We start from the raw sequence: 14,193 nt of genomic DNA, 5'->3' as shown, positions 1-14,193 counted from the left end.
TAAGGCTACCCTATGGCGTGGCTCGGATAGGTACATTCGAAAGGTAAACAACCTGGAAGGGCACGCCCTCGTGTCGACGCTGGAAATTTGCGGGGGGGTTTTGAAAGCACCTATCGGAGCGCTTCACCGAACTACCCAGACTCAAGGTCAAAGAGTTTGGCAGCTATTTGACCGACTCGCCCCCCTCACGGCAGGTCGAGCGGCTAGCTGTGATGGTCTTGTCGCAGAACATGAGATCATTACTGTGTTGAAGCAGGTCGGCCGCAACAAGTCCCCAGGGCTTGATGGTCTACCCTACGAATTCTACTTGAGGTTGTCGCCTCTATTCTGAAGGATATGTTCAACCATTGGTTTGTTTAGGGCTCCATCCATGGGCAGGTGACCAAGGGAGTGATCACATTGCTGAGGAAAGGTCAACAGGAGGAGGAAGATTTAGACAATTTCAGGCCCTTGACTCTGCTAAACACAGAGTTAAAGATTTTGGCCAAGGTTCTTGCGAATCGGTTGCAGGTTGTCATCACTTACTTGATCGAACCGGACCAGAGCTATGCTGTGAAGGGGAGATCGATTCAGGACAATCTTCATCTGATACGCACGGGACAGAAGATGACGCCAAGGCCGCGCTGATCAGTTTGGATCAGTCCAAGGCTTTCGATAGGGTGGATCATCGGTTCCTGAGATCTGTGCTGGAGGCTGCCGGATTTAATCCGGATTTCCGCAAGTGGATCTCTGTACTGTATGACAGGCCGACGGTATCGTTGCAGATCAACGGTAAGCTGTCCGAGTCTTTCACCGTCTCCTGGTCGGTGCGACAGGGTTGTCCGCTGTCGCCTCTCTTGTACATCCTGGCATTGGAACCCCTCCTTCGCAAGTTAAGGGAGGCACACGAGACAGGGTTTCCGCGTTCGCCGATGACATCACTGTGTTCGTGTCTTGCTCCTCGGTGTGGTTCAGACCGGGTCTCCAGCTGAAGAAAAACTGGTCGGAAGTAAAGACCAAGGTCAAATCCTCTGTCAAGGCTTGGGTTCGAAGGAAATTGTCCTTGAAGGTTTGGGCAGAGGTGTGTGCTACATACGTCTTTCCACTCATCCTTTACCGTCTGTCTGTACTCCCCCTCCCTGCAAAACGATGAATCAGCTTACAGGAGCACCTCGACACACTCTTGTGGAACGAAGGTAAGCATTATGTTTGCAGAGAGGTCTGTGTTCAAAATCCGAGTGAGGGAGGCTTGGGACTGCCCGATCTCCTGTGTCACAAGCACGCAGAGAGGTTGGCCTTCCTAAGCCGTTCGTTGTACGTAGACGTTCCATGTTAGAAGCTCGTTTTCCAATCTCACACCCCGACCCCTTGGTCGAAGCTCGGCGAAAACCGAGGGGGGAACAAACATTCTACGTCGAATGCTGGTCCACACTTAAAGCATTGTCGGGGACCAGTGTCCTCGAACAGTCTAGGAACAGGCTTTATTGGGAGCTAGTGGGGCGTAGCACAAAGGAACCGCTAGTGAAATGGATGGGATGTCATTAGAGGAGGTCCGCTCCTAGTGGAGTTGGGCGCCAGGACGGGACTTTCTTACAAACTCGGAATTTTCCCTTACCTGGCGACTTGTCCGAAACGCACTGCCCCTCCTTGAAGAGCTCAACCTGTACAATGAAGAAACCTGGGTCTACTGCCTGCGCTGCGACGAGGACATGAGGTAACGACTCGCATCGATGCCAAGCGCTGGCTTGAACTCTAAGAGTCATATTTTGTGGAGAACACTGATCCGCTGCTGCCTAGGGAGAAAAGAATGGTTTTTCTAACGATACTAGCAGTAGCGAGGATGGTCATATGGATCACACGCCTCAAGCGAGTCCGCAAAGGGATATCTGTTCCGGATCGGGATCTGATCGTCTACTTTAAACATCCCCTTAAAGTAAAGATCAGATGCGATTTGAAGAGGTTGCCTCGAGTGGCCTTTGATAAGAGGTGGGTGCATGACGCTAGCTTGTGCATCCGACGAGGCGCCAAGTTTGAATTTGTGTTACCACCATAAGCATGGCACACGTGGTACTGGGTCCTACGGAGCCCATCCCGCTAGGTTAGACAAATAAATATTAGACTCTTGACTGGCGGTACAAATGAGATCCACTCCCCTGACTGTTTTTTTTTTTTGCACTAGAGAACCTTCCAAGGCTACCCTACCACCCTCCTCTATCTTTTTGTTTTATCACCCCCTACTCGAAGGTCGCCGCCTACACCCCCCCCATCTTCCCCTTTTTTGTTTTTGACACTTATTTATTTTTCCTCCCTACACCCGATAAGAATTCTTCCCAATCCTCACTAGGGATCTTCCCGCTTGTTTTCGGTGCCCCGGAAAACAGTAGGTGATCTAACTTTCTAGATCAGCTCAGGGAGGGACCTTACTAATAATGCACAAGGCAATTTTATTTTTTGCATATTTTTTTTTCTAGATTCCCCACTCCCCAACGCAAACTGTTTCGCTTCCAAATTCAAGAACTTTTTATTATCCAATGAATTGAACTTTTTTCTCACACACGCACACATTTTAATAAAAAAAAAAAAAAAAAATTAAAAAAAAAATCATGCACACACACACAGAAATTGTATATATATCCTTTCTTGCAAAAACGCTGGGGTTTTCATTAGTTAGTTTAGAGTCCACAGAGTGAATGAGGTATTGTGGTAAATGTTGCCAGTCAAGAGTAAAGTCGCCAAAGACTCCATTTTCACTTTAGTAACAAAGATCCTGCAACACTCCCCCTCCCACTTCTTATAGGGCCTTGTGCCTAAATTTGTTTTGTAAATTGGAATTTTACTTTTAATTTATTTTAATTTTACATGAATTATTTTGATTGTAATTTTTATTTTCATGGAATAAATTATATGTGAAGATCAAATTGTAGTATCTGTTCTTACTACATGCTGTACTTATGTTTGTAACTCTGTGATATAAAGTGGGGGATAACTTTTCTGTATTAATTTAATGTAAAATGATCACCCACTTTACAACCAGTCAGTCTCAAAACTATTCAAGTCATTCTCCAGATCATTCAAGTTGTTTTTGAAGGATTCCAGTTATTTTTTAAGCATTCAAGTCATTCTTAAGGTCATTCAATTCATCCTTAAGTTCATTAAAGTCATTCTAAGTCATTTACTTTTTATTTAAGTCATTTCAGCCCATTTTTCGGTCATTTTAGTTTATCTTTAAGAATTTCATGTCAATCCTACATTCACGCATTCATTCATTACATGAGAGCATGCGACTAATGGCTATCGGCTTTCTTGTTTAAAAGACCTGTAGAAAGTAAAATTGTTGCGAGTTCAACTAAAACAGCAAAAGAAAAGTAGAAACTGACGTCAAAAAAACAATACAAAAAAATAAAAAAAATAAAAAAATTAGTGCAGTCAAAGAATTTAGTTTAAATTCATTTAAAGTTAATTTTAAGTGTAAGTACGGACATATCTTAAACAGTCTATTGCGCTTCTTCACTCTCTCCACCACCACACATTCACATCCATTAGTTGCCATTGTCTTCCTCCATTGTAAGTGCTCATAATAAACTCACATTTCCTTAATATCATCTTATTTATCTTTTTACTGTTTTTTCATGTTTGATTAGTATTTGACTGTTTTTAGAAATCAGGAAGATGTGTTTTATAGCTAATTAGGGGAGCTGGGAATGCATTAATTGGTTTTTAGTTAATTTCTTATTGGCAAAATCGTTCAAGAAATTCAAGATATGAGTTTCATCTGGGAATGAATTAATCTCTTATGTAGAGAGGATCACTGTATTTGGTTTACATTCATAGAAAATATCCGTGAACTAAATATTAAAACCGAAAAAAGGTATTTTCATAGGTTACGATAAAAGCAGCCTGGCTTATTTAATTTATTTTCCTGACCAAAATGCCATAAAAAAGTTAGATGTGTAAAATTCAATGGCACATTTAATTTAAAAAATGACGAATGTGAATGAAAAACGTGAGGAAATATTACCTAGTATTTTTGTTGATCACAATGAAAATATTAATACTGACAGCAATTGAAGTCAAACTACTGACGTAAATATTAATCCGACACGTCGATACCCGATAAGGGAGCAAAAAAAAAAAAAAAAAAAAAAAAAAATCGAAAAATTAGAAGACTATGCAGTAGATTACCATTATTCATTGAAAAGCTCACCAGAAAGTTATACGGAGGCGATTAATTCAGAAGATCACCAATAATGAAAAAAGCTATGGAATCCAAATTGGAAGCTTTATCTGAAAATAATACATATGAAATGGTACCAAAACCTAAGGATAAGAATATAATTTTTTCTTGCTGGATTTTTACCAAAAAAGTCAACGGCTTCTGGCAGTGAAACTTAAAGCTTTGTTGCAAAAGATTTTTCCCAAATTTCTAGGGTCGAATATTTTGCCGCATTCTCACTGACGACAAAATTAACGGCAATTAAAATTTTATTGTAACTTGCCACTTAATGCAATTTAAAAATACATCAAATGGATGTAGAAAATGCTTATTTCAATTCCATCAATAACATTAATAACTACGAAAATCTTGCTAGTTAAACAGACAGATGTCATATTTCCTTACACCAATTCATAATTTAAAAAAAAAAATCTTTTTTATGTTTACATTCACTTGAACTTTAATTTCATTGATTTAAGAAATAATTTTTGTTGCTAAATCTGATTATCTCAAATTTTTCCTGCAGACATAGAAAACATTTAATTCAGATGCAGCCTATGTGTTAGATATCTGGATAATTTTCTAATGCAATTCTGGGTGTAGATTCCTACTCCTTTAGTAACAAATTTTTGTTAGTTCTAAATTAGAAAAATAAATAAAAGAAAAAAAAAAGAAGCTTACTCATGCATGTAATATTGTTTCTGAAATGATAAATGGCACTTTCTATATACTTAGGAATATTAATTTTATAAGATATTTATATCTTAATAGAATTTCATATCAAATAAGAAATTTCATAAAAAAATCACTTGAAATTCAACTTGATATCGTTTGTCTGCTAAGTTGTCATGATCAGATCATCAGATCGAACACTTTATTTCTGAACATCAAGATGGGGGAAGGCAGAATCAATAATTTTAGCCGTTCTCTGAGCATCTTCGTTTTTTTTTCATTTTTTACCAATTACTATGAGTAATGTTAGAAAAGACTGAATCAAAATGACACTTTTACTGCACACACGTTAATCAGGTCAAGAAGTCAAAAAACATGAGAGGAAATGATGGGGATAAATCTTAGAGAAAAAGGTATAAAGGCCTAATGAGAGATAGGTTAGTTTGGAAGTTAATTTTCTAAAAGCTGTCAAACACATGCCAGCATATAAAACTTTAAATCATTAAAAATCATGATAAATTTGAAAACTTGATTGAATACTAAAAATCTCAAAAATTGAGCAATACTCCAAATTTTGATGATAAAAAATAGACATATTGTTGCAAAAAGAAAAACAAAGAGTAGTCACACCTAGTGAGGGTCTAGTACCATAAATTATGTGGGGATAAGGGGGAGGGAGTAGGAGTTTCCATTGCCGGTAGTGATTGTGGTCATTTCAATCGAAAGGATGCAACAAGTAGAAATGTAACAATTGTAAATTTATTTAAAAGAATGTTTGACGTTACAATCGTCATTAACATCGATCTTAGAAACAAATGCATACAAGGTATACAGTTCACAGAAATTAATTCTTACTTGGAAATTCTTACATCGTAAGAAAAAAAAAAAAAAAGTGTGTGTGAGGCAAATGTTTGACCAACCATCAACCACAATGCTAGGAGTTATTTTTCTTTTTGTATTTAAATCTCAACTATTTAAAATATATTTCTCATAAAAATATTTTCTATTCCAATCAAGTAAAAACCGGCCTTACTTCAGACATCAGCTGTCAGCAGAACTAATGAGCTGAGTTCTAACATGATTGTCGATTTTTAATCAAAATTTTTTCGGCATTACAAGTAAATCTTACTACACAGACATTATGTACATAGTTCTCCACAAGATAAATAATCTGCAGTTCGCTAACCCAACATTTGACATGACTGCCATAGCATGATTATTTATTTCTTGTCCAGAATTACCTCTATATTAAAAAAAAAATAAATAAAAAGTTTGTATAATGTACATATCCTTGATAAAAACGAAAATATCATATTCCAAAAATCATAAATTGATCAAGTAGTTTTATTTTTTATAATGAAAATCATTATTAGGCAATTAATGAAAATGTGTGGCATTACAAAATAAATCTCCCCAAGTTTGAATTATCTCCCTTTTTTAGATTGTTTTTCAAAATGGCAGAGAAGACAATCACTCTTCAGTTACTCATAAAATTTGATTTTTTATATTTAAAAATAACCAACTTATATGATTTTTGGAATATGGTATGTTTGTTTTGTCACGGGTAAGTATGTTATGCAAATTTTCATTTATTTTTGTTTTTAATATACAGGGAATTTAGATGAGCACCATTTTAAATCTCAACTTATTATTCTAACTAATTCTACTATGTAATGCTTTTACTCATATGGTCAGAGGAAAACAATACTATGATGAAAATAAAATATCCTGACAGTTTATCATAAGCTCAAAACTAAAACACTGATTAAAATTGTTTGCTAAATGATCTGTAAATTTAGATTAATTTAACTACGTTTTTCCTATGAACAATTTGTTTTTATTAAAAAATAAAATTTTTTTTTAAATTTAAAAAAGAAAAAACAAAATACTTTAATTATTATAATTACAATAGAGATTTTTAATTTTTATAGGCAGGAATTTCAGGTTCTCTTAGCTCTGGACAATTTCCTGATGAAGTTCTGTAGCTGGTGTTGTAATGGTCTGGATGTCTGTTGTGTGTACCTCAATGGGCATATCTGCTGATGCAATTTGGACGCCGTCTGGTGCAGTAACGTACTGAATGACATACTGGTTGCCAGAAAGGTCCTGACTTCCATCGGCAACCAGCACCTCCTGTCCTTCCTCTTGTACAATGATTGTTTCGGGATTCACCGTGACCATTTGGCCACTTTCAGATTGCACAGTTATTTGCTGTTGGCCAAACGCACCCTAAAAAATACAGAAATTTTTTTTATAAAGATTATGTTATGCATATCTTTAGTGAGTTATAATTGGTTTGTAACATTCAAGCAATTAAAATAAAAAAGATTGTAACATTCAAGCAATTAAAATAAAAAAGATTGTAACATTCAAGCAATTAAAATAAAAAAGATTGTAACATTCAAAAAATTAAAATTTAAAAAAAAATTCAATTTTTTTTCCTTTGAGCACAGAATTGAAAGTTATCAAAAGTCGAAACCCTAATCACTAGAGATTCTGGACACTACACTAATTTGCTAAATCAAGCACTCTTCAACAGGGCATTAGCAACCACCTCTATTTACATTCTGTTCACACGTTTTCTTACCAAACATTTGTTTTTCCGTTTTGTTTACCCTACTTCCCAACCTTAACTACTCAAACTGTCTACACCAACCTGGCACTGAGTGTCTAGTTGTTAATTTGACAATTTTGTGGATGATGGGCTACAACTAGTTGCCATTACAGCTAGGTTCACTACTTTAAAGGAGTGGTAGTACCTGTTACCATCTTATTTGTGAGACAAATAGAATTAATCATTAAAAAAAATATATAACTACAAAATAAATGAATCTATAAATACCTGAAACACTTACCAAAATGATTTGATTTTGTATTGAAAAACGTTAACGGGTAAATCTGCCACATAAAAATAAAACAACCCCATTGCTAGATTGTTAGAGTTATTCAAGATAATCGTAAAATTAATAATGCAAAGCAAACAAATTCTTTAAATTGAATTCCTTGTATGTGTATAACACTTATGAACAATTTTTTTTTTTTAATCTTTCAAAAAGGACAAGCAACATGATTGCTCACTCCAATAAACATTATAATTATTCACGCACGTTGCCAAATGATATTAAGAATATTACTATTGAAAATAGTTTTGAATAATTTTGTGATTATGTTCATGGGACTACAAAGACAGTATTGGCAGCTTTCTGATGAGATATTTAAAAGAATCCTACTGGAAATTATACAAGTTATTTAAATTTTTATTTAGGAATATTTGATCCCAATACTAAAATCAACTTTTGTGTTTTTTTAAATGATTAAATATTTAAAATATTTGTGCTACAAACGATTCTGTAAAATATTATGAAATAGTTCTTATTTGAACTGGTAAGTTTTAGTGGTGTCAAAGCATATGAATTAAAAATAATGAAACAAATAAAAAATAAACGCATTCACTTAAAAGATAAAGTCATTTTCTATTGATTTGAATCAGAATTATTTTTCAACAATATAAAAACAATCATTTTTGGTCTTGTATACATATTTTACGTTCAATACAGCCGATAATCAATATCTTTAGTAACACAAGTGCATTGATTTTAAAATGTTTTTAAACTTTCAGTTGGAAAATGCTGCATATTAAACAAAGTCATCTTGTGAGCGTTTAAATAACATTTAACTCTAATAAGCCAAATTGCATTTCTTATTAGTGTACCATATTATTAGCACTATAATAACATACTTTGCTACATTTTATTTATTTGCCGCTTGCCTGTTTCCCACCTGACGTCTTCAAGTCCAACATAAACAAACTCCTGACAAACCGCCCCCTTAAGTTAGACACTCTATCAAAACCCCCAATACTAATGATTACTACAATACTATCTCATTGATTACTGTACACGCAATAACCTTTATCCCTGAGTGGCCTTCGGGCCTTGATAAGTGGTGACCCCCATGTAAAAAAAAAAAAATTTCAACGATGACTGACAAATCTAGATCAGCAAGGGGAGCAACTCAATTTTTATCAACAAATATAAAAAATAGTCTCCCTGGCTACTATGGTTTTTTTCAAAAAAGTTTAAAAAAAATATGCCAACAATTTTTTTTTTTTTTCTTTACACAGAACAAAATATTCTTACCGTGTCGAAACCCGGGAAAAGAACATGTGAAATTGCTCCAGAAAAGGTTTAATATTTATGAAGCAATTCTGGTTTCTGATTGGTTGGTAGCAGAACGTGAATTTATTTGATTCATCAATTCTTAGCAGCATCGTTTATAAATAGAATCGTCCGACTGTGCGGGATCATACCCCATTAGAATCCAAAATATTGCCACAGTCACCACTTATCAAGGCCCAGAAGCCACTCAGGGATAAGGGTTATTGCAAGTACATCACATTAGTGTGGAGATTTGATGAAGTGTTTACTTAAGGGGGCGGTTCATTAGGAATTTGTTAACGTTGGACTTGAAGACATCCAAGTTGTAGTCAGGTGGGAAGCAGGCAGACGGAACAGAGTTCCACAGGCATGCAGTTCTAAGAAAGAAGCTTTGTTCATGGAATCCATGTTTTGATTTAGACACAGATAAAGAGTGGGGGAAATTTTTCACAGTGGATTCAGCTAGACGGGTGTTTTTCGTGAATGTTTGACCAGAGATTTGGAGTTCAGACGAGTACCTGCCATGAAAATAACGATAAAACAAGGATAGGCTCGCGACGTCTCTTCTGTGGGAGAGAGGTTGCAGGGTAGAGAAAAGGGCATCCCCCACTAAGCCACGAAGTCTATTTTGTACTCTGTCAAGGCAGGATAGGCTGTTTATGGCAGCAGTATTCCATCCTTGGACGTACTTGGCTTTTATATAGATAGAGAATTGCATCAGTAGTGAGATATCTTCTGGAGCGGTAGAAGGATCCCACCATCTTTCCAGCGACCTTGGCAACAGACTTGATGTATGTATTCCATTTCAGATCAGGAGTAAAGGTCAAACCCAGAAGCTTGTCAAAACACGGGGCCTCTCTCAGACGAGAGCCATCCATCTCAATTGATGCCAGATGGGGATCAGTGTTGATGATGTAAGGATAGGAGTTTGGTTTTAGATGCATTAAAAAGGTAACCAGCCACGTCTTCCCCCACTGAACCACGCGCTCGAGATCAGAGGAGAGAGAATCAGAGGGAACTTTGTCATTTACAGCCTTTGATGTGTTGCCGTAAATGGCCGTGTCATCAGCATAGATGTCAACGAATGATTTAAGTATGTGTTTAGGGAGGTCATTGATGTAGATTAGGAAGAGAGTTGGGCCCAGGATGGACCCCTGAGGGGCTCCTGCATTAATACTGCAGGCCTCCGATATTTGTCCATCGACCACTACTCTTATGAGCCTATCGGAGAGAAATGATTTAATGATTGAGAAAACATTTCCAGTTATACCGTAGCTGGAAATCTTGTGAAGTAGACCCTTATGCCATACCTTGTCGAAGGCCTTTGATATGTCAAGAGCAATTGCCCTAGAAAGGAAGCCTTTGTCAAGAGATTCACTAATCCTGTGAGATAGAACCGTCAGCACATCTGCGGTAGATCTTGCAGAGCGGAAACCATATTGTGTGTCACTAAGAAGGTTGTTTCTGCTGAGGTGGTTGACTATTTCTCTATTTAATATGGATTCCAGCAACTTACTCATAACACACAGGAGACTTATTGGTCTGTACTGAGAGGGAGATGACTTATCACCTGAATTCTTAAATACAGGGCAAACTGATGAGGTCTTCCAGGGAGTTGGAAAGCACTTCTCCTTAAGGCAGCGCTTAAACAGTTTCGTAAGTATAGGTGCAAGTTCTGGTTGAAGTTTTTTAACACTATAATTGGGATGCTGTCAGGGCCAGTTGCTTTACTGGAATCAAGGTTCTTGATTAGCTTGGCGACCTTATGCACGGATATTTGTATGTTACCTAGCGTGTTCTGTGTTATAGGAGGAAAAATGGGGAGTTGATAGCCTTCGTCGCATAGGGTAGAATTAGCTGCAAAGTTCTTTGCAAATAGTTTGGCCTTGTCTGACGCTGATGAGATGACCTCTAGTCCATTGATAATGGTTGGGATAGAACGCACACTTCTGTTCAGGATCCTATTTGTTATTTGCCAAAACTGGTGGGAACCAAGCCGCTACCTTGGATTTAACAGACTGGGCATATAGCTCTCTTGCATTTTTTATTACTCTTTTACAGTGGTTGCTGGCAGTCCTGAAAGCAGCTTTAGTCTCAGTGCATCTATTACATTGGTAGCTATGGAAAAAGTGATTTCTGTGTGCGATAGCAGCAACACATTCTGGGGAGAACCATGGTTGGCTGTTAGGTTTTTGTTGGAATTTTTTAGATGGTATGAATTGGCCTATGCCTACAATTAACCATTCGTTCAGATCTGATACTATAGAGGACACTTCTTTTTTAAACATGGAGTGCAGAGGTAAATCAGATATGAATGTACGGAAGCTATCCCAGTCAGACAGAGTATCGGTATACAGTACGGGGTAGGTCTGAGGACATTACATTTCGTTTTTATCTTAACTGATACGACGGAGTGGTCGGAGGATCCTAGAGGAGAATGAACGGAACATGAACATAGCTCGGGAAGTTGAGAGAAAAAGGTCTAGGAGGCTTGCATATTAACCGGGTGTATCGGGCACACGGGTGGGTTCGCGAACAATCTGAGTGAGGTCATAAGCAATGGCAAAATCATGACAAAACCTCTCCTCATCGTCTGTCTTATTTGAATGGGTCAGCCATTCCACGTTATGGACGTTGAAGTCACCACAGATGTGGATGTTAGCCAAGGGATGTGCAGACAGGATGTGGTCTATTTTCTCAGATATGCTCTTAAAGATAGTAACTCCGCTGTTGTGGGGCCGATAGAGGGCAAATATAAATGCAGTGATGTTAAAAACTAAAAGGATTTCACCACATCCCAAGCAATGCTGAATGGTACAGACAGAAATAGTAACAAAATCAAATTTTTTCCAAGAACATGATTTAAAATAGATGAAAAATTTGGCATTCAAAAATTACCCAATCTCCATCACATAATGTCATGTTCTTTTGTTACAACACCTAACTTTTTTTTAAATGGAGGTCACCACTTATCAAGGCCCGGAAGCCACTCGTGGATAAGGGTTATTGCATGTAAATCAATGAGATAATATTGTAGTAATTGTTAGTAATGGAGATTTGATAAAGTGTCTTACTTAAGGAGGCGATTTATTAGGAATTTGTTTATGTTGGACTTGAACTGACAAAGGTCTCATAGATAACCTGCATGATTTAAATTAAAAAAAAAAAAAAAAAAATCTTTTTGTGCATCTCAATTTATAATTCAATATATTACAATGAAGTAGTACCTATTTATAACAGTCAAACTTTTATAGCTATAGGTGGCCTAAATGACCTATAACTTTTTTATCCATCTCTCCTACACATTGAACAAGTCTAATATTAAATTAGTAATGACACTGAAGATATAGACATAAAATATAACAGATGAGTGATATTAAAAATAAATGTCTATAAATTCATTAGATTAAAAAAAAAAATGTATAAAAAACAAGTTAGACATTAAGAATATGCATGTGTATGCTTTGATCACTTGTTGATTTAGTATTTTTATTAGACTGGGCTAGCATTCAGGAGAGATGAAGAAATGTACATGATTATAGGTTATTGGGGTTTTCCAATTAAAAAAGTTAGATTCTTATACAGAAATGTAATGGTTGTCTAGAATTTCCCCTTTATTAAAAAAAAAAAATCTTTATTATGTACATATCCGTGACAGAACAAAAAGATCACATTCCAAAAATCACACAAAATTGATCAATTACTTTTTTTTTATATAGAAAATAATTTATTAAAGATTTTAATTCAATAATGGTAAATTGTACCCATTACAAGGCTGAATACGAACAAAAAAAATCTTGGAAGTTCGAATTATCTCCCCTTATTTATTCAAGATGGTGGAGCAAGACACTCATTCTCATTTCCTCATAAAATTTGATTTCAAAATAAAAAAAAACTACTTGATCAATTTATATGATTTTTGGAATATGACATTTTCGTTTAGTCATGGATACATAAATCATACAGATTTTTATTTCTGTTTTTTAATATAGGGGGAATTTTGGACAAGAATCAAATACTAATAGGGATAACAAATTCTAGATAAACATTTTTATTTTATTTTTTTGCAAATGACCAAAGCCAGTTCAAAGTTTCAATTTACTAACATCAATTACAAACTTTTTTTTAACAATTAATCCACAAGTAATGAAGAAAATTCATGTACAATAAAAAGAAAAATTATGAAAACACTAAACCAATAATGTTCATTAAAAATATCAAAATCTCAGTATTCAAAACAAATTTCTAGATAATAATATTTAAATACAGAAAGTTGAATAAATACAATTCATATTTCAATATTTAACTCTTAATTGCTCAAAATTGCATTGATGGGAAGTGATGTTTTTATTCTCAACTTGCCTGACAACACATGAAATATCAATTCTTTGTTTAAATCTACTTTTAAATAGTCTTTACCCGTCTTTGTGAGACATCCAGGTACTTATTTCAGTATCTCATCGTTTTCATAATTACAGAATATTTTTCCATGTGCGATATTTTGTCTGCTTTTCACAATAACTCAATTCTTTCGATAAAATGACAAGATCATATTAAAGAACAAAGTTACACTTGTCAAGTTTTTTAAAAATATTTTCTGGTTCTTCCTTATAGGAATTGTAAATTTAGAAAATTTTCAACGGGACATAAAAAAATTAATCCCAAAAATATTTATGCAAAAGAAACTTATCTCTGTAGAGCAAAAACCACTTTTCCAACCCTGCAGGCCGGTAATAATCAAGACAAACGATGGTATAATTGACAAAAATAATGTTACAGAAAAACATGTCAATTATTCTGCTACAAATCATGGTATATACTTCCTTCCCACCACAGAAAGATGTGACACAAGGTTGGAAGGTGGGGAAAATCAAGCTAGCACCCCTAAAGGAGCTCTAACTTTTTTAAAATTGCCTATGGGTGCCCCAGGTCAGCATTCCTTGTTTCAGATACCTCAGGCAGTAAGCAATAAGTTTACTCCACCCTAAAAAGAAGAGGCAAATCCTGGGAGGATGGACCCTCTAAGACTACCCAGAATGAATACCTCAGCCCACAAGATAAAAGACCACCAAAATGGCCCAATTTCTGCAGGACTGATAGTTGAAATCAGATCTTCAACTGACCTGTTATTGCCAGTAGATATCAAATGAATTTCAGAAAATTCACTGCATT

The 14,193-nt window shown here is 35.8% G+C and overlaps 1 protein-coding gene across 2 annotated transcripts in view; it reads right to left on the bottom strand.

Moving 5' to 3' along the window:
- Nucleotides 1-5,604: 5,604 nt before the first annotated feature.
- Nucleotides 5,605-14,193, bottom strand: part of LOC145277478 (uncharacterized) — an 83,014-nt gene continuing 74,425 nt past the window's right edge. For both annotated transcript variants that reach the window (XM_080128841.1, XM_080128840.1), the window contains exon 14: nucleotides 5,605-7,093. In XM_080128841.1, coding sequence (XP_079984967.1) covers nucleotides 6,815-7,093 — 279 coding nt within the window. In that variant the 3' untranslated portion in view covers nucleotides 5,605-6,814. The remainder of the gene's footprint in view (nucleotides 7,094-14,193) is intronic.

Source organism: Euprymna scolopes, chromosome 6 (genome assembly GCF_053919585.1).
Source record: "Euprymna scolopes isolate OS-2025 chromosome 6, ASM5391958v1, whole genome shotgun sequence".
In the NCBI taxonomy this organism is placed as follows: Eukaryota; Metazoa; Mollusca; class Cephalopoda; order Sepiida; family Sepiolidae; genus Euprymna; species Euprymna scolopes.
This window is presented reverse-complemented; position numbering and strand designations above follow the sequence as displayed.